General features: G+C 46.7%; 3 protein-coding genes across 5 annotated transcripts in view; 1 reads left to right on the top strand and 2 right to left on the bottom strand.

Annotated features, from left to right (window-relative positions):
* Positions 1 to 124: 124 nt before the first annotated feature.
* On the bottom strand, positions 125 to 5,962 carry ftr14l (finTRIM family, member 14-like). Of its 2 annotated transcripts, XM_019859799.1 has the most exons (8): positions 5,869 to 5,962; positions 3,944 to 4,368; positions 3,712 to 3,807; positions 3,108 to 3,341; positions 2,769 to 2,928; positions 2,572 to 2,685; positions 1,650 to 1,786; positions 147 to 1,378 (listed from the first exon to the last, which is right to left on the bottom strand). In XM_019859799.1, the coding sequence occupies exons 2-8, from the start codon at positions 4,340 to 4,342 to the stop codon at positions 995 to 997; spliced, it is 1,524 nt and encodes a 507-aa protein (XP_019715358.1). In that variant the 5' UTR covers positions 4,343 to 4,368; positions 5,869 to 5,962; the 3' UTR covers positions 147 to 994. The 2 variants fall into 2 exon arrangements, with proteins under 2 accessions (XP_019715357.1, XP_019715358.1); XM_019859798.1 differs by lacking the exon at positions 5,869 to 5,962 and having other exon boundaries at positions 125 to 1,378; positions 3,944 to 4,527.
* LOC109509895 (zinc finger protein 883) lies at positions 5,959 to 13,777 on the top strand. Of its 2 annotated transcripts, none has more exons than XM_019859797.1 (2): positions 5,959 to 6,167; positions 10,524 to 13,777. In XM_019859797.1, the coding sequence occupies exons 1-2, from the start codon at positions 5,980 to 5,982 to the stop codon at positions 12,322 to 12,324; spliced, it is 1,989 nt and encodes a 662-aa protein (XP_019715356.1). In that variant the 5' UTR covers positions 5,959 to 5,979; the 3' UTR covers positions 12,325 to 13,777. The 2 variants fall into 2 exon arrangements, 1 of the variants encoding a protein (XP_019715356.1); XR_002167012.1 differs by lacking the exon at positions 10,524 to 13,777 and adding an exon at positions 9,020 to 9,112 and having other exon boundaries at positions 6,054 to 6,167.
* Positions 13,778 to 14,842: 1,065 nt separating this feature from the next.
* The window catches only part of stox1 (storkhead box 1), a 22,451-nt gene continuing 16,591 nt past the window's right edge, over positions 14,843 to 20,702 (bottom strand). The window contains exons 2-4 of the mRNA XM_019859845.1: positions 19,509 to 19,661; positions 16,179 to 18,600; positions 14,843 to 15,261 (exon numbers count right to left, since the gene is read on the bottom strand). Of these exons, the coding sequence (XP_019715404.1) occupies positions 15,108 to 15,261; positions 16,179 to 18,600; positions 19,509 to 19,661 (2,729 nt within the window). The 3' untranslated portion in view covers positions 14,843 to 15,107. The remainder of the gene's footprint in view (positions 15,262 to 16,178; positions 18,601 to 19,508; positions 19,662 to 20,702) is intronic.

Here is a 20,702-nt window from a genome sequence, read left to right as displayed (position 1 = left end):
TTTGGAAAATACAAAATTGGAGATCATTTTCCGATTTGGCATTAAAGATCGGTGATTAATTTATAAATAAAAAGTACACAACAAAAGGCGTGTGCCTCAGAGGTTTCTTTTATGTTTTAAAATAGAGGGAAAGCAATATAAAGCCGTTTAATAAACTGTGTTTCTGCTGCCCCCCTGAGCTTTAATTTATTATCTTCACTTTGTACAGAACCCTTCGTAGCCAGGAGTCCGTCCATCTACATTGATCATGAATACATTCAACAAATTCAATATCAGTATAATACAAAAAACAAGAACATTTCTCTATTATGGGCAGCATAAAGACTGCAAATATTTGAATTAAAAAAATCTATTCATCTAATATATTAATACTGACTGTATTGCCAATAACATTTACATTACAAAGTTACAAAGCACATTAGCCCCTGGATGGATGGTTAGATAAATGCAAGGCCGGCATGTATACGATTTCCACATTTGAAGACTTGTGAGTTTTCATGATATTTATTAAAAGTTGCAGTCCATTTCACAAATTCAAAAAGCAAAACCTGCTCTGTGTGAGGAAATATGACACATCAAAACCCATATGCTTTTTTTTTTTTGGAGAAGAAATGACATCAGCATGTTTATGTCGCTCATATAATAGTGTAAACTTAATCTGTCAAACAAAAATTGATGATCAAATTCAGTGGGGTACACACAACAACTGGGACGAATTTGAGTATTTCCTTTCCCTTTCAGTCAGTCAGCAAAAGGCCTGATACTCAGGTGTCTCGAATGATTATCCTGAATGATGATCCTGGGGTGTGTGTGGTGTGCTGCCTCTTACATGTCAGCCATGTATGCCAGACTTCTGGTTTGGGATGGAGACTCGCACTTGTTGGCGATATGGTTACGTGTATGCTTTGCTGTGTTCGTCATTTTGAATACACCACAGACTATAAGAGCAGTCAGCACACGCTTTTTAAATGCCACTCACGTCAATTCTGCTCTCCTACAGTCTAATGCTGGTACCGTAGCCCCATACACTGAAAGCCGGGTACACCGCTTCCGTAAAAGTAGTGCGGACCTGGTACAGAAGCTGCATGGTATCAGACACCGTGTAAAACGCCAGCACCCCCGCCACATGATCCAAGTAGACGCCAATGCGAGACGACTTGGGGACGGGTAGGTCTGTGCTCTTGTTGTTGTGCACAAAGGAGAACTTGGACTGTGAGCAGTAGAGGCTCCAGGATTTGTCGTTCCAACCTAGACTGCACACGTTGTTGTTTCCTTTTCGGAAAATGCCCCTATAGGTGACGGCCACATCGATCTCCGATCCCTTCCAGCCCACCTCCCAGTAGTAGCGACTCCCGGCCAGGCCTTCTTTGCAAAGCACCTTGTAGCGAGGGAAGGAAACACATAATCAGTAAACCTGAGTGACTTGAAGGGCGTCAGGCAGCGCTTCAGCGCCATCTTGTGGCATCTTGGTACCAAGGAACTATGTTAAAGCAAGTTGAGGAGCTTCATGTGATGCTTTGGCACCATTTTGTGTGTGTGTGTGTGGGGGGGGGGATTATTTTGTGGAAGGTGATATTGAAGGAAGTGTACACTGTAAAAACCCAATCAAAAAAATTACTTAAAACCCAGGTAACATACTAAGTGCTTACCTGCTGCCAGTGGTCAAATCGTTCCGGGTGGTCAGGGTAGTTCTTTGGCACACTCTTCATTGTGGCGGTCCGGTTGCCCTCGAAGAGGTGAAGGTTGCGGTGCACAGTGTTGACATCCAGAATCGGCTGGCAAGAATCTAAAAAAAAAAAAAAAAAAAAATGTGACAGTCAATGATGAGGCCAGAGATTCTGAAAGTATGGGAGTGCACGGGCGTCATCCAAGAGATTGGGCTCACTAAAGGGCGAAATATGTGGAAAATTGATTGGTGGGAGACATGTTGATTTTTTTACGTCACGTTGGGTTTTCTACAGGTCGCCAGTCAATCGCAGGACACGTTTAGCAACAGATACTCATTCGCACGGTCACTGAGTGACAGCTGAACCCAAGCCGATCCTAATGAGGACGGGTATGATCGAAAATGGATGAACAATCTCGACACAATACTGAAAGCAGCCGTCTCAAACTGTAACGGAACTTGTTGAATGATTCTGTCAAGTTGTTGAAGTAACACCTGTGTTTGTTTAAAGTGATCCCGATCTCGAGGTTTGCTTTCTCCCATTTCACCAAACCTGTTCTGTCAGGTGTGTTATTGTAATGCTAGTTTCAGTTCCGACCCGACGTGATGTTATTACGATCCATGTTTAGCTTTTTTCCAATGAGACAAATCCCCCTCTGTTCTCTGGAATCTCGTTTGGATCTGACTAAAAACCTCTAGAACTTGTCTTTAAATGTGAGCAAGTGAGAGATGCTAAGTTTTCCAAGGGTCTTTTCCAAATCTTCTCAAAGTCTTCTGATGTACAGGTAATTTCACCCAGACTTGTATAAATATAAACTGTTTGTGAGTTCACTTCATAATAAAATGGAAGGGGAAAAAAAAAACGCAAGTATTGGATTCCATATTTTTTGTTCAGGATAACTTACATCTCATGAAATCTTCTCTGGTCTTGGGTTCTTCCATCATCCTTGACTCGGTTACAAACAATGATTCCCTCTTTAATTTTTTGTCACTTTCTTCTGTGATGTAGACTTCTTTCACTGGAGACAAAAACAATGGGAAAGTGACAGTTCAAGGAGAGAAGCCAATGAATGGTGTGGCAAGGCAAGATAAACCTGCCAACCTGCTGCAGAGATTTTAGTCGTCTCTCTCTTGCTGATTTCCTCCACTTGTAACTTCAGGGCCGCGATGGCTCTCTTGGTGGCCTCAAAGGAGTAATTGGGAGCAATGCTGACGTTGTTCAGGTCCTCGTAGCCCGAAGGACCCGATAGAGACTGCCAACTCTGGTCAGAAACAAAGTGGAAAGTGTACGGATGATATGTGATGGTGTTTCACTATATGTAAAAAAAGAAAAATGTGACTAAAAACATTTGATCTCAAATAAATAAATAATAGCAAGTGCCCCGGAATTTGCGAGATTTATTTTTCCCCCCTCCCCCTTTTCTTTCAAGGTTGTCCTCACCTGCAGAAAGTGTATGTGGTCGTCGGTGTGCGACAGCTTCTCCAAGTCGGTGTGTCTCTTCCTCAGCAGGGTGATCTCTTCCTCCAAACGGTCCAGGAGAATTTCCCCGCGGTTCACGGTGGTTCTCTCGTGCAAGCGGACCATCTCCTTGACTTCGTTGTACTTCCTCTCTAAGGAGAGCAGCAGCTCCGTGAAGATCCGCTCGTTCTCCTCCAGGACTGAGTCAGCTGAGTGCTGATGATGTTTGAAAAGAAACAAGGAAAAACATGAGTTTGTTAGGATCGGATGGTTATTTCTTCCCGAAGACAAATAAATGCGTTTGATTTCTGTTGCGAACCAAAACAGGAGCACCTACGTAAGCACAACATCTCATTAAAAGTGGCACAGACAGGCTAACGAATAGCATCGGTGTAGCGGTGTTATTAGCAAAGGATATTCAAACACAACCGGTGGGGTAACATGTTGACAGACATAATGCCAGTACTCAAAGTAAAATGTTATTGGTATGCTATTTTTCTTTGCAAAAAACACAACTTCATTCGACATAAATGTATCTGCAGCTATGTAAATACATTTTCTTAACATGCTAACTGAGAGCCATTACTTTGACAGCTTCCGCTGCTTGTCGGAGATCCTGCCACTTTTTGACCCTTTCGTCAATCCTCTGCTGGGATTTGTGCAGCGTGGTGCCAAGTTGTTTCTATGGAGGAAATGATATAACATTAAAAATGAGGCTTCAGGATTTGGGTATTTCGGGATATATCGTGAATTTTAAGTTCATGCTGAAATTTCACACAAAAACCCAATTTATGAATTCTTGATGGTGTACCACTCACCTGTTTCTCAGTCCTTTCAGTTCCAGCCGGGACGATGTCATGATGCTTGTGCTCATCCATCATACACAGGACGCACACAGACGTCTGGTCTGTACGACAAAAGGCCTCCAGCAACTTGTCGTGCTGAGCGCAGATCTTCTCCCTCATCTGGCCAGTAGCTTTGACCAGTTTGTGCTTCATCAGCGCCGGGTAGTCGTAGTGAGACTGGAGGTGGATCTCACAGTAAGACGCCAGGCACACCAAGCAGGACTTCTCGGCCTTCTGCTTCCTGGTGGTGCAGAAGTCGCAAAGGACCTCGCCGCGTTTGGCCTGCGTCCTGTTCTGGCTGCGGCTTGTGGAGCGACGGTCTCTCTCCGCTGTGCTATATCGGTCCAAATCCAAGGTGCTGGTGTGGGACATTATTCCTTGGAGTCAGAAACGATGTCCTGTTAAAATGAAAAAAAAATATATAGATATATTTTCACAGTTAAAGAACAGCCAAAAACTCACTAAGACATAAGCAAGTAACAAGAAAGAGTAAGTTCCTTAGGTTAGCCACTTCTGTGAAACTCTGACTGACGTTGTGTGTAACAGAATGTGAGCTATGTGGTCTGTTCACACTGTAAAACCAGTATTCCCAGTCAAATGAATGGGTGGGTGGCGCTACCTGAAACTAAAACAAACACGTGCTCCTTGACTTTAAACGTACAAGTACTCATGAACTAAGACTCAGAAACCAGATATAAAAAGTGCACCTAGATAGCAGTTTAAAAAACAAACCGGTCTAAAATGGTTGAATTAGCCTTCAAGTGAAATACAATTGAACTGCACTAACAAGCATACTGGACTCGACGAATTAAACTTTAAGACACTGTTAACATTAAGCACTGCTTGAACATTGAATTTAGTGATTTTACTAGAGCGGGGGGGGGGGGCAACACAGGTCCTCATGAGCTGATAATCGGATTCTGATCATTTGAAACGGGTGTGTTGGAGGAGGGAAACATCTATAACATGCTGGATAGTGGCCCATGAGGACAGGAGTTGCCCACTGCTGTCCTAGAGGGAGCCTACACACCAGATAGATAGATTGATAGAGAGAGAGAGAGAGAGAGAGAGAGGGAGAGAGAGAGAGAGAGTCTGGCTATTCTCGTTCTGAAGTGAACTGGCTGGTCTCCACTTGAAAAGGTTAACGTGTCGTCCTGTGTCATCACCGCCTGCTTTCACCCCAATCATTCTTATTGATATGTCAGCTTTTATAGATTGATAGATAGCCCAAATCGTGTAGGTGTTTGCAGTTATTAACGTTTTATGCATTTGTAGACTTTTTTTTCCTGTGCGACTTTGAAATGTCCAACTGCACCTGAATGCACCTTGTGTCTTGCGTAAGAGACGCCGCTTCCTCCAAACAAGTGCCACATTATAGAATGACGGCGTAATTGATGGATGAAAAATGTTAGGCACCCCCCCCCTCCAACTGCCCATGTTGAAAGGTCATCGTAAAACACACTTTTAATATGCTTTTAATACCTGCATGCTTGGTTTTACCGTTTTGCGCTTTTTACTGTCTTCCATTAGTCATACCCCCCCCCCAACTGCCCATGTTGAAAGCTCATCGTAAAACACACTTTTAATATTTGGCTTTTAATACCTGCATGCTTGGTTTTACCGTTTTTGCGCTTTTTACTGTCTTCCATTATTCATTTATTGTTTGAACCATCTTTATTGTTGGATGACTATTTTTGCTACGTGTATAGCACATTGTAAGCAGTAGTGGTTATTTTAAAGTGTTCCATTAATAGAGTTGAGTTGAATTGAGTTTTACTGAACGGGTTAGGGGTAATCAAAACATTGGTTCTAAACAAACCCTGATTGTATGTTATAAAGGCTGCTTTTACTTGAAAGATTTTGAGGGCCTGGCACCGATGATGTGGTCGTTTTGTTACCTTGATGCGCGGCTCCTTGGCTGCAGGAGGCGATAGCGGCCTGGGTGGCGTGTGGAAACGACAACACTTGCATTTCGCTAAAGCGCATCCGCGGTCCGACGTTGGCGCCAGATGAGCACTGTGGCGCCAGCTCGGCACAGCACGCTTGTGTACCCCGGACACAAACAGTCGGACGCTAAGACCAGACGAACACATCCCAAAAGAGACTCACAACAAGCCGGACTTTCTTTATCTTGTCTTATAAACGCGAGCGATCTCGTCGTTTGTGTCTTAGTTCCACGCCAGAAGAAGGCAGAAAGGTGGGTGGGTGCATATATATATGTGTGTGTGGAACACGTAAACTATTGTGATCTTTCCCTCCCGATCGCTTTAGTATTGAGGAATGGGCTCATCTTGAGAGGCAATGGATTCACTTAGTTGGGAAATGACGCCGATCCTTGCACGGACGCCCATATTTGTGCTTTCGTGTTATAGTTGTTAAAGCAGCCTGCGAACTCTGTCATGGAAAAATACAGGGCCTCGACCCACTATGCACATTGTTGTATTATTATTATTATTATTATTATTAAAGGCTTGAAACGCGATGTTACCCCATTCTCTCTCTCTCTCGGCTGTTAATTTTTGCAGTACGTTGCATAAACGACCATATGGAAATGGCGTCAATTCCATAGGCTTATGTTAATGTGGTCGAACGGTTGGTTTGGTGAATAAGGAGCTTCGATGTTAAAAGTCCTCACGTGGTGGTTACGGGGGGAACCAGGGAGGACAGCAGAGGCGGCTTAGCCGACGGGTTAGCTTGGCACGCGGCTACGTAGCTGACGCGCTAACGACGGCTGGAGCTGCTTAGCCAGCAAAGGCCGCCATTGAAAGGGGTGCCGCAGTCCACCAAGACTCGGTTTGGCTGTGCATGCTATAGACGCACCGCAAAACAAGCTATGGTGTTTATTTGATGACGTTTGGAAACTGATATTAAATCGCCACATGAGTGTGGGCTAGCGTGACATTTGTGGGTTTGTTCAAAAGCAAAAGTCAACCTTCACGGGCTTTCCCCTCCTTTTTCCTCGTCCCCGATGTTAGTCATCTTTGTCCCTCATCAGCTACTAGCACAAGTCTTATTAGCTTGCTAACTTTACCTTTAGCTTTAAAGACAGTCGCGTCATTTTCATTTTTTAAGTGACCGAGACCTTTTTTAAGAACACGTTCGTATTTTGTCACATAGACGCGGGGCGGTTGACTTATTTGGACATGGCTCGAGGCTTTGCTGTTGATCCAATGCGGTTTGGGGAGGGCGGAAGCTAAGTTGGCTTACGTTAGCTCGCGGCAGCCATCTTACGCGAGCATTGTAGTCCTTGCGCTGGCTAGTTGCTGGTGTGGCACAACAAGATGGCCTGTTAATACGCACGCAACAAGGCAATTTCCGCGTCGACAACCGCGCCCTTGAATCGCACCCAAGTACTTTTTCTTCCTAATTTCAAAACCGACTTTTTTTTTCGACGGCGTAAGTATCACCCGCCAGTCTGTTGGTTTCGTCGGTGTTTTTGCTACGAGGCTAGTTAGCGCGCTAAATGGCGATCACTTAGCCGCTAACACAAAGCTGCCATGTCGTTCACCATTTTCACCTCACCTCGACCGTTGCCAGCTAACTAGCGGCTACCGGAGCTATTTGTAGCCGTTTTGGGGGGATATGCTAGCGAGCCGCCGGTCCAACGTTTTAATAATAAAACGCCGCTTTGACAATGCCGAGGATCAAACTCGTTATTGCGTCGGGTGGTGAACAAAGAGTCGCGCGGGTTGAAAGCGGTTCAGGCCGGCTGGCCTGTCGCTTTGCGGATTAAACGACTCTCGAGAGCTCGATGACAAATTTGGCTACTTTGATGCTGTTGAGCTCGTTATGATTGCTAACCTAGCCTGCTAATTGACTCTTAGCCTTTATATTGGCTTTGGAGCATTTGCTAATCGGAACCGTGTTCGCCAATTAATTCAAAGGCAGTTGGTTGCAAAATACTGCAAAGGTATGTCGGTATTTATGACGGGGAGGCCCACGTGGGCATTTTAAAAGGTTGATTTTTAACATAGCCACCTTTTACGTTTAAACTATTCTCACTTTGTTCGTCATGCATGTTTGTAAGTTCAAGTCAAATAAAACGTGCTCCTAATTGTTAGGCAAATTTGTTGATAGGGAAGCATTTTGAAGGGGCATTTCGTCAGAGACTCTTATTCAAAGCACTAAGCTTTACTACATTAAAACATGCTTCGCACATGTTAATGCAGTGTATGTGGGTATTCATAGATATATGCATGGCATTTTTTTTTAGAAAAAGCCGTAACTACTTGATTACTGCCTCATGATTTTTTTTGCACCCCCTCCCTCCAATGTATTCATAATTTCTTGCACGCTCTTATGTGAAATAGGTGTGCGCCACTAATTGCTTACCAGGGTTGTTTAAAGGGACATTTCTTCTGAATATGTATATTAAAGCAATAAACCTTCATTGCTATACATTGAAACGGGCTTACCACGTCTTCCTGGTATTTATCATGAAGCGGACGACATCAGCAGTGTAACATAGCTACATAGTTTACAGGTGCATTTTTTTTCCCACGCTCTGTGCTTGCATGTACCTTTTGAGTTCATTACTTTTAGGACAACTAAGGTGTGTCCCTTAGCATTTCAATGGGGGATTTCTTCTGTGACAATGTATATTACAAAAGTAAGCCAAGACATACAAAAAAGGTGACCCGTAGACCATTTTATTTGTTTTTCCACAATTTGTGCTTGATTCAACTCGACCGCATAGTTTAAAGGTGAGGTGTTCATTCAAGTTGTTGAGAAGCATTTCAATGGGGCATTTTCTTTGTGGAGATGTATATAAAAGCAAGAACCCAAGTCACAGAGCCTCCTCGCATTTCAGTGGTTTTATCAGAGGGAGACTAGTGACAGTGATGCACTTCTTTCAAATGTGTCTTTGTGACATGACATCTATGGTAAGAACGGACTCTTACAATTCCTTGGAATCGACGCTTGATCTTATTCCTCCCGCACGCGCCCCAAGTTGTTTGCGGACAATGAACTGTTGTTTTTCCTCTCCCTTCTAAATATATTTGACCCAAAACATGTAAGAATGAATATTAAAGTGAGTCTCTTTTACAGATATCTGAGCGTTCCTGTGATCGCCACAGCTGAAGATCTGCCCTTTACTCTTTATTCTCAAACAAGCCATCCGTCTATTTAAAAGACACTTTCAGGCAAGTATATCCATTTGGAGTAAAATGGAATGGTTTAAGCAAAAAAAAATTAATAAAAATAAACATCCTGGAAGTACGAATGCGCTCTGGGGGAGACAGGCTAGCGAGTGTAAAAAGTGTGTCCGGGGATGAGGCGCATTGCCGGGCTAAGTGGCGGCACGCCCCAGCTCCTCTGGCACATGTTAAAACCGCTGATGATAATACCGGTTACGATAATGATAAATACGGGAAGAAAGACTTTTCCTCTCTTTGTAAGGGGTGCGAATCTTTTACTAATGGAGCCATGTTAAATTGAGGGGGAGAAAATTCGGCTATTAAGCCATTCACTGCTTTTTATTTATTTATTTTTTTAAATCAGTTTTAACGCTTAATGGCTCAGCTGACTTCAGTGTCAAGAGGCCAAATTGTTGTGTGACTAGTTGTATTGGGGTGCGAGTACATTGCACGTTTATGAATGGCCCACAACCGAGTCGTTTGTGCAGTGATGGAAGAACCACAAAGTCACAAGAAGACGCGCTCGTTTACTGCCACACTGACTTGATTTTCATGCGATTAACTTTTTTTTTTACGGGTTCCTACAAATGCGCACTGTCATTTTGACTCCACCGAAACGACACGTTTTGGCTTGCGTGCAAATTTTGGTTTCTTGGCTTTAATAAACTGACGACACGCTGACTTAAATAAGAAATTCAGTGCAAGAGATGCCGCTGCCTTTGTTTTCGAAATGTAAGCTTTTTGCCACTTTCTGACATATACTGACAAAAAAAAAATGTCTGCAACATTAATTGAAAAATGAAATCTTAAACTGAGTTTATGACCAGTGTAACACGATAATGCTAATTTCCGAGCTGTAGCAGGAGCCAATGGAGAAGGGGGAAAAGTACATCCAACCTGATGGTGGATATTACTTTGAAATTTATAATTTTTTTGGGGGCAAGCCAAAGACAAGACTTGGTCGACTTGCTCTACTAAGTCCTTTTGTTGATCTAGTGATATCGTGTGTCTCATGTAGCGAGCAATTGGGTAATCATGCCTTGAAGCAGATTGGAGAGCACGACTTGGTTCCAGCAAGCGGAGGTGATTCACTCTCACCGAGTTTGCTTCCAAGTATTTCTTTTTTCATTTTAAAAGAATAACGCAGACCTAACGCCTCTGCAGCACTACTTTGCTCAGCACACTTAGAAGAATCCCATTCCAGCCATCAATTTCCTATACCACACGTACACCTTTGGGTCAAGGGTTAACTGGCCTAAACTCATTACATCCAATAGAACAAGGTGGTGTCCACCCAGAAGTCAAATGAACAAACCCGTTGAGAGCGAGAGCGGCACAACAGATGTTGCGTAACATGAGCGAGAGGTTGGACTTGACGATGTCGTTAATATTGCTGCGTTTGGCCTCTCTTCCAGGTCAACAACAAAGAAAGCGCGCCGGCGTCGTGCGCATCAAAAGCAAGATCAGCACCCCGATTCTCAAGTCGAGTTACCGTCCGGCGAAAAAACGGAGGTCGTGGGGCTGGAGTGTGTGCTCATGGCGGAGTCAGAGACTGAATGTGACACACCCGGCCTTGACACGCTTGGGTCGGAGTGTGTCATAGCCCACAGCCATGTCGACCTGCACTACGGAGCCGAGACGGAAATCATGACTGAGGAAAAGCGCGGTCTGGAGTTGGAGATCCACGGCACCGAACTCAAAATCCAGGGGCTGGGCACGGACCTCGGCGCCGTGGCCTGCGTGGACGCCATCGTGGAGACGGACCACGATTACATCAAGGTGGAGCACGATGACATGCACTGCTTCGCCGGCGCGGAGATCAAGACGTCGACGGGCGAGGCCCTGCTCGGGGAGGTGCTCCTCAAAACGGAGAGCGAGCACGAGGTGAAGGTGGAGTCGGATCACGGCGGCGAGCTGACGGTGGAGTCGGAGAACGGCGTCATCATCCACGAGGCGCACGGCCTGCAGTGCAACGAGTGCGGCGAGATCTTCGGCAGCATCTCCGACCTCCACCAGCACTTTGAGATCCACAAGGACCTCAACCCGTACATCTGCGTCCACTGCGGCGAGAGCTTTGCCGTGGAGGCCAGTCTCAAGCAGCACATGAAGATCCACATGAAAGAGAAGCCCTACGTGCCGCCGGGCGTGGAGATCATGGGCAAGGACGTCATCGACGCCTTCAGCCTCAAGTCCCACCAGATGATCCACCTGCCCGACAAGCCCCACCGGTGCACGGAGTGCGGCAAGAGCTTCGCGGCGGCCATCACCCTGCGGGAGCACATGAAGATGCATTCGGAGGACAAGCCGTACAAGTGCACCCAGTGCAGGAAGAGCTTCGTCCGCAGGAGGCACCTGAAGAAGCACCAGGAGGTCCACGCCCGCGAGAAGCCGTACACGTGCGGCCAGTGCGGCAAAGGCTTCGCCACCACCTCCAACCTGAAGCAGCACCAGAAGACCCACGCCGCCCACGCGGCCCACGTCGGCGTGGTGCTCACCGACAAGCCCCACCGCTGCGCGCAGTGCGGCAAGTGCTTCGCCGCCGCCGCCACCCTGCGCGAGCACCAGCGGATCCACTCGGGCGAGAAGCCGTACAAATGCAACATGTGCCGGAAGAGCTTCGTCCGCAAGCGCCACCTGAAGAAGCACCAGCAGGTCCACGCCGGCGGCAAGCCCTACACGTGCAGGCACTGCAACAAGGGCTTCAACCACTCCTCTTCCCTCTCGCGCCACCACAAGACCCACCAGCAGGGGCCCGTCTTCTCGCCGCCGCAGCCCGGCAAGCCCATGACCTTCGGCAACCCGCCCAAGCAGCGGGTGCACCTGCAAGGGGAGAAGCCCTACATGTGCCACCACTGCGACAAGGGCTTCAACCATTCCTCGTCCCTGTCGCGGCACCAGCGCGTCCACTCCGAGGGCAAGGGCTACACCTGCGGCCACTGCGGCAAGATCTTCAACCACTCGTCGTCGCTGGCGCGCCACCAGAGGGTCCACCTGGAGAACAAGCAGCAGCCGGCGCCGCAGTCGCCGCCGCTGCCCCTCCCGCTGCCCACGCCCGAGCAGTACAGCACCATCGCCTCGCCGAAGGTGTACCCCAACAACGCCTTCCCCAAGCAACACCTTCTCTCCGTGGAGAAGCCCTACCGCTGCAGTCAGTGCGGGAAAGGCTTCAACCATTCGTCCTCCCTCTCCAGACACCACCGAATCCATTTAGAGTAGCTCCCGCTCCTCCGCAAGCGCTCAACCAATCCCTGGCTTTTCGCGTAACTACCACCAACCCCGCCACGAGACCAGCTGGGCCCGACTCCTATGGATGTGTACGCGGTCAGGTCGGCTCCAGTGAAGAGGACCAGTCGAGGGAAACGGACAAAGACGACATGACCGGGAGGACTGATTGGCTATTCAGAGCAGAAGCTGCGGGGAAGCGTCGCTTGGATTCTTTGTTCTCCCTTGCGCAGGAACTCCATTACAAACACTTTTAAAAGAAAACCGGAAAAAAAAAGAAAAAAAGAGTAAGCCCGTCTGTTTTTGGATGAAGATGCTCGGCGGTGAGCACAGGAGCTTTTTCGACTTGGTTCAAGGCTAGTGACACCAGAACTCCAATTAGTCATTTTTCACCCTTGTCACCTGTGTGAAGCAAATCCACTGTAAATACTTATTGATTTCTTTTATAAATGTATAGGTGACTAGTGTGCTGTTCCAAAAAAGATTACATTTTTGATAGTAAGACCCACTTTTGTTTTTGTTTTTTTGTTTGTTTTTTTTTTGGCCCCACTTTCAGTTCAATGTGTTGCGGGGATTTTCAAGCAGCAGCAGCAGTTGAATTTGCCACCATGTATATTTATGAGGTTATTTTCTTGTATGTCTACCATGACGTGGTCTGTACAGAGAGCAATACGGGCCGACTTAACTGATGTGATAATGACGCGCAACCACAAGACAGTTCCTGACAGAGAATAAACACCTGGTTAGCATATTTCACCAGTCTCCTTTTCTTCCTTATTCCCGTTCCCCTTAGAATAATGACCCCAAATAACTTGTTTATAGACTATAGATAGCAGTTACTCCTGTTGACTATCACAATCTGATTTCAACGCTTGTGCATACTAAACAAAAATCTATGGGAAAAGGTTTTCCAGGACTTTGCATTACGCTCAACACGTATGTGTAAAAAAATCTTTTACAAACTTATTTTTTTAGATATGGCTTGGGTTATATGAAAGGAAGCAAAGATGTTTTTATGGGAGGGCACAACAAGCAATATTTTTTAAGTTTCTCCCCATTTTTTCCCTTTTTTTTTTTGCTTTAATCTGTAGCATAGTTTTTTTTGTTATAGCTAGGTGCCTTATTGCATGCTGTGTAGAAATGGATGCTGAGCTGTTAAAGGAAGAAAGTTTTGTTCTTTTTAGTTGTCATTCATACCCTTCATTTAATTTGATGTCAATGTCTCGTTTTATTTTTTGCTTTCATGTATACATTTCGTGTTTACACTGTATATTGTCTTTATTTTCTCCCGTTTTCTGTTCTTCTTGTAAATGGCCTAATTCTTGAGAGGGAAAAAAAATGTAAAAGAATCCATGCGGGCTTCTCTTTTAAGGGCAAACCTTGTAACAACTTTTCCCCTTTTTTTCTGAGTGGCACATTTATGGATAAATAAAGGTCATTGACTCTCTTCTGGTGTCCCGTAGAATTTGATTTTACAGCACATTGGACTACGATGGCTGTTTTACAGATCTGGGGAGTTAAAATCTCTGCTTGCTTGTTTCCCTTGGCTTGTGTGGGCTAATTCCCACATTCCCCGAAACATGCATGTTATGGGCAATTTAAAATGTTCGTGGTCGACCATTACCTTGTGGTTGATGTTCCATCCGAGGTCTACCCCCGCCTTCAGCACGTTCAGCAGGTACAGATTCCACTGTAGAAAATGGAAGTCACAAAGCATTAGAACTGACGGGTTTCACCGAGTTCAAGAAAACCATAATAAAAAGTGACGAACACTTGGTATAAAACAGAAAAATACCTTGGCGGATGTGATGGGCAGTGACCATGGGCGTTGGATTCCCTCGGCAGTCCAGAAGGTGTCGCTCTTGCTACATGAAATGGCGCTCAGTGTTGGGAGGTGTTTCTGACCACTCCCCCACCTTCAACCAATGCAAAGTAAGTAGTAATTCTCCGCAATTAGTCATTTCAAACAACACAAGCAGAGGAATTTCTGCGAATTCTCTGTCCCCAATGATTCCCGTCACGTTCCCACACTCTGCTGGGTTTACATTCTTTCAAGGTACGTTGTTGAGGTTCACTCTCAAGGTTGCTGAAGTGGACTTCAGTGTTAATCAGCTTTTATCAGCGGTCTGGGTCTCGGGCAGCGTCTGCTTTACATCGCTGAAACGTTCCTTTCTTTTTTTTAAACAGATGGCTTCTTGCACGCTAGTGTAGTGTAGCGTTTTTTGAATGTCCTCTTGTAAAGTAACGCCTAATGCAGTACACTGAATTTAAAAAAAGACGGCTAAGAAGCATAATACTGTATATCGACCGCTTATCCAAAACAATACATTACAAAAAAGAAAACTAATAAATCTGCTCTAAAAACGAATTAAAACTCATAAAAAAAATAAAACTAAATAAAAACTAATAGAAAAATCCCAAACTATGGGTTTCGTCACGGATTTTTACATTTGAAAACTTTCAACTCAAAGCCAAATTAGAAATGTTGACTAAAGTGAAAACACAAGTCGGCTGAATGTATACACTTTTTATTTTTGGTTCTCAAGTCATACAAAGAATGACCTTTAACCCAAGGAAAAAAAAACTGTAGACTAACCCATAAATGTTGATACACATTTTGCATACACAATGTCATCTAGGAACTTATGTTGCATATCATATTCGAAAATATTTACAATAGGGACAAATATACATGCAACATCTGAACAACCAGTTTTGTTTGTGAACAGTTGCATAGAGCTTGAGATGAAGGCAACGTGAAGACGCTGAGGTTCCATTTACACATTCATGACCGGCGTGAGCTGCAGCAGCGAGCTCTGCGGTCGAATGGCACTGCTTTTGGAGTGCAGTTTGTCCAAGTTCTGTAGGAAGCCCCTCCTCTTGAGACCTTCCAGAATGACTGTGTTGCTGGAGGCCAAACTAACGTGGGTCCTGCATGGAGAAGGGCAGGGGGCAGGGGGGGAGAAGATGGGCATATTTGATAAAAATTGAATTAATAAAGGCACCATTTCATTCCAACATGGAAGGCTGCCGAGTGAGTTCAAAGCGGTTTGCTTCCTCTGATTTGAAATTTAAGCACGGTGCGGCAATTATACGTCATTATAAAAAATCATTCCCTGCTGTCCAAATATTGGACGCTAGCCTTCATTACAAGGTGTTTGTTCAGCTTTATTGCCTTTCACTTTTTAGGGGAAGAAACACAAATTGGTGAAAGGCCAAATGCAGTAATGCAGACTGGAGGTGTAACGTCTCAACTGCAGTGTTTATTTTTGCCTGACTGACTGCAGCGGTCTCTGGGAAAGCCCTGGGATTTATTCTGGTGTGAACCGGGATAAAGCCAGAGGAGTGCGTTATTCAAGCTCCAGCCGCATTATAAAGTTTTACCTCTCATTCAGGTTCTGGTTAGACCACTGAGCCATTCCAGATATGCCATGCCTCAGAAGCAGGGTACACACAAAGCGGCAACTGGGTCGAGCATTCGGCTTCTCGTGTTATCAAAGTCAGCGAAAGCTCATTTACCGGATGTTTCTAGTGACTATCCAGAGGGATTATACGGTAGTGTACGGTGTTCAAAGAATGATGATTTTGCTCAGGAAAATGGTCTGGCCAACAATCTGAAATGATAAAACCTGTTCAATATCTTCAACAGCATATCCAGGAGTGGGTGGGGTTAAGTTATGGACTCCGAAATCGGAATAGGAAGGAACCTGAAGCTTGCGCTAATGACGGATGCTTAAAAAAACTAAATAATAAAATGCTAACAATCGGTATGTGTGAACCCTGCTTAAGAGAGTTGAGACATCGAATCATGTAAGAAAAAAAAAAAAAAAAAAAAATAGGCCTCTCACCGTGGAGAATCGATCCCGCTGTCTCCTGTGATGCTGTGGTTCTCAACCAGTTCCACTGCCTCTCCACTTTCCGTCGCCCCGGGCCCGCTTAGACCAGCTCCTGGCGTCCGGGTAACTCCGCGCTCGTGATAATCCTCCTCTTGAGCTTCCTTCGCATCGACCCCCCAGTGAGCGGATTCACCGTCACCCTCGTCCGTAGACTTGCGGACAGTCTCCGCATCCGATTCAGCCTCACTTGCCGGGCAGTAGTCAAAGATGCTACTGTCAAAGGCCTCGGGAGGTTCAGGACGATCCAACTCAAGGGCGGACTTGTTTATTCCTTCCTGAACCAGGATTTCTTTTTTGGAAATCGGCTCATCTTGAGGCGATACTTCACTCTGCTGACACCCCCACGAAGTTTCCACGGGTCTGCTTGGGCTCAGAGAATCCTCCCTATGACTGGTGGAGTTTCTGTTGATGGAGGTCACTTGTTGGGAGTGAAAGTTAGAGTCGTAATAGTTACTGCTGGATTCCAGACACTTGGATTCGCCGTCGTATGGATGGTAGTCTAAGTTGGGGTGGAGGTAGTTTGGTAAAATGTCCTCCTGGTTCAAGCACAGGGAGCTGCAGGTATCTTCATCCTCGTGGGGGTCTGTTCTCTGATAGATTCTGCGGTCATCCTCAATGTCTGTGACCGAGGGAAGGTCATCAACGACTGGTTCCATCACAGCCAGAGTCCCTTGTTCTGCACTGACAGCGATCGTTCTTGCGTCCGTGGTGCGTTGATGTGTTGAAAGCTCCTCGGCGTTCTGAGAGTTGTCCCTTGGTGGTTTCGTGAGTCTGAGCGAGTGCTTCCGCTGCAAAGCGGTCTTGGGCCAGGCCCGTGTTAGGATCGTGCCGGGATCGGCGTACGGCTCCGCGGTCGAGAGGCCATCGTTCGAAGCCTGGTTTTTGCCGTCTTTCAGTTGGAGGTTTTCCCGGCTCCCCGTGTGGCATCTTTCCCGCAGATGTCGAACCTTGTCATCAATCCGCAGCGTGCAGCTCTGCGGATACGCCGAGCCGTAGTCCGGTGGCAACTCTCGGTTGAACTTCACATCGGGTTGGGGCAGACGGTCGCAATTGGCATCCCTCTCCTGATGGTGTTTGTCTTCGGATGTGGGAGATTTTGCGGTTTGCGCTTCTTCCGCTACGGTCAGCTTGGTCCGATGTGCGTCCCACGATTTGGAACGATGGCTCGTTCCTTCCTTCCTCACCGACGGCCTGACCACTTTTGGTTTTCGATGCTCCCAGCCGACCGCGGCAGGAGGAATTCCTGCTTCAGGAGCATGGAAGGGGTTTTCAATGCGTTTCTTGTAAAGAGACGCACCCTCCGCAGGATCTTCGGCTTGAACCGGTTCATCAATTGGTATTTCCACTCGCAGCCGGGTGGGGATCAAATCCTCTCCCTCTGGATACCCGCTGGGACACACAGGAAGCTTGTTCTTGATCCTCTCCCGTTGCTTTTCTCTGGAGGAGTGCAACCGCCGTTTGCTACGAGAGTTTTTCTGAGCTGATCTTTTGGCTGACCTGGACGAGTGGTGGTGCCTCGGTTTTGAACTTAGGATCTCCGTTGAGATTCCCTTGTCCACTCCTTTGTCCAGTACCTTGTCCCCGGCCTTCTCCCGCCGCTCTTCCAGCTTCTTCATCAGAACCGTGTGACGTGTCAGGTTATCGACCGTCAGTTCGGGGTTGATGCGCTTGATGATGGCGTGCTCCAGATCACGAGGTAAGTTATTGAGATCATCTTCGTCTCTTACGGGCCACTCCTCGGGCGGGAACTGGCCGGCGAAGGACGCATACTCCTTCTTCGGCTTCTCTTTTTTACCCCCGTTCCTCCGGAACAGATTGAGACCAAACTTCCTGCACGGCTTGCCGTCTTTCTCTTTGCGGGCAACGGCGTCGATGGTTCCCGCGGGCTTTCTGACCTCGCTCGTCTGGCAGTCTGCCGCCGTGGAGGTCGACTGATGCTGCACCGAGGGCTTGTGATCCGACGGTCGAGGCCACTTTAAGCTCTTGGACGTGCATTCGCTGGCAGAAACGGAGACGGAATGCTGATCGGGCAGGGCAGGCGGAGGAACGGTGAGGGGTGGGCCGGTAGCCGGGACACCGGTAGAGGTCGGGAGCGGGTCGAAGCAGCTACAAGACTTGCAATGAGCCGTCGGGGGCGCCTGAGTGCTCTCCACGCAGAAGTCATTGCTCAGAAGGTAAGTGATAGGTGGCGGCGAGGGAGGGTCGTCTGCCGAGCCCGAAGTCCACCAGGTCTTCTCTCGGGCCATGTTGCCGGTGATGAAATAAGTCTGTGGTGTGACGATGAAGTAGCCCTCGCCGGTGTGATAAATTTTGCGCTCCTTGATCAGAGTGCCCAACGTATTGTAGAGGATGTCCTGAGTTGGGATGGTGATCCCTAAAAGGTTTGAGAGAGAGGATTTAAAGATCTGCTTAAGGAGTTGAAGACTACAGAGGCTCCTGGTTCACGATTGATGAGGTCGGAAGGGGGTCAGAGGGGATCGAACCTTTACCGTTGCCGGTCCCTCTCTTTGGAATGATTTCCCGAAACTTTCGGCAAACCCCCTTCTTGGTCCATTTTAAAAACTCTTCTTAAAGCACTTTTTTGAGGGTGAGGGGCTTTTGACTCAGCATTGTATTTGTGTTTGATTTGAATTTACTTTGTTATTTATTTCGTGTTTTAACCGTCTTTGGTAGAGCACTTCAGAGGCAGCTACGGTTGTTTTTGAAGTGCTCTTTAAATCGAGCCAAGTTGAGATTGTTTTGTTCCTCCTCATAAGCCGGAAAACGCTGTTGTTTATCAGTAAAAAACAAAAAACACTGCATTGGACTCTGCCAATTAATTCATTGCGTGTTCACATGAAAAGCCATTGCGACAATTTATATCTAGCTTATGGTCCATGTAATCTTTGTCCTTACCCGCAAGGCTAGTCAGCGAACTACTAGAAAGACTAGGGCACGCTAGTACAACTAGTTTTACTAGACCGGTGGCACTTTTGTTCTACGAGTACACAATTAATTTAAGCTTGTGCGCTACAAGTACACCATTAGGCCCAACGAGTAGGCATCTGTTAGGCACTAGTAGCCTACCGGGCCCTACGAGTAGCGCCAAAATGCCAAACAGTAGTTTTGCCTCACTAGTAAACATGTCGTGGTCATACTTGTGCAAGAATGACCTCCAGAAGTCGAAAGCATTCGAAGAAAAACATTATTATCCCGCGGCGCCATTCCTAACCTCGGAAAGTCATACATCGGGACGGTCGTAAACCGAGGACAATTTTTAACGGGTTTTTCCCCTCAGCTTACCTGGATGCGATTTGCTCATGTGATTCACCAGAGTCTCCTGGCTGACGAGGATTTGGGAGGAGTTCATGTCCGAGATGACCGAACACAAGACCTCCGCCAGAGGAATGAACTGGGACTGGGGGACGGGGGCCATCTGCAACGGAGACAGGTCGCCTGGAACACATCGCAAAAGCCGCAGATTGTGAGATGGTGGTCACGCACACAACTACACTTGGATTCAAACACCACCCCCCCCCCCCATACATTTGTCCACAAACCACTTCTTAAGCCCTGACCACGGTGGTCTATTTATGCAAGTTACATGAACCGTGAAAGTCTGGCTGCGGCGGACATTCCACCAGCGCCAGGACAAAACCACAAAATTCCACCACTCCCGCAGCAGCGGCCGCAGGTCGCATGCTGGGCGGATCACGTATCACGCCCTCGCACACCCCTGTGTATCATCAGGTCTCCCATGACGTGGAGGTCCACTTGGAAAAACACGACCACCAAAGTGAGAGAGAACTTCTTGACATATTTTGTCTTGGAGGAGCAAACCGGTCCCGTGCAATTTTGACCTCGGCCGAGTTTAACTGGCAGGGGCAGACAGCAAGTGGTAGATAAATCGATCCATTTCTGATTCCCAGTAGTTCCCGTGGAGTTTTCACATCAGTTCAAAACCACATGCCCCCCCCCCTCCCTCCCCAAACACAGCAAAGCTCCCGCTTGATGTAAACTAAACATTTACAGCGGTCGCATTTGAGCCACTTAAGCACAAGACGGGGCAAATAAACAACACATCACAAACAATCTGTCATACAAGTGAATGAATCGTGTGGCGTTTCGTTTGCGATTGTGCGCCGACACATTTTCTTAATCAATAAAGCAGAAAACCACGGGGGCAATGTGGACTCGGATAATTGTGTGCGCAACACAATTTACAGCACTTGAAGCTCATACGGCTCGCAGATGGTGGTCTCTCTTTTTTTTTTTGTCAGACTGATCCCGTGACACACAGACGGGGGCGCCCACCACATGCCCCCCTCCCACCCCCAACATTAATGTGACCAAACCTCAGAGCGGATATCTCAATCCCACTCTGGCAAGTCAGTGAATGAGCATTGCTGACTGGCCTCCTCATTGTACTGCACTTCCTATAGGAATGTGATGCATAAAAACTACACACTGTCAGATGACCAGCCCGCCTCTCCAACT

This window comes from Hippocampus comes, unplaced genomic scaffold, assembly GCF_001891065.2.
Source record: "Hippocampus comes isolate QL1 unplaced genomic scaffold, H_comes_QL1_v1.1 scaffold64, whole genome shotgun sequence".
In the NCBI taxonomy this organism is placed as follows: Eukaryota; Metazoa; Chordata; class Actinopteri; order Syngnathiformes; family Syngnathidae; genus Hippocampus; species Hippocampus comes.
Note: the sequence above shows the minus strand (reverse complement) of the source record. Positions and strands in the feature narration are given on the sequence as shown.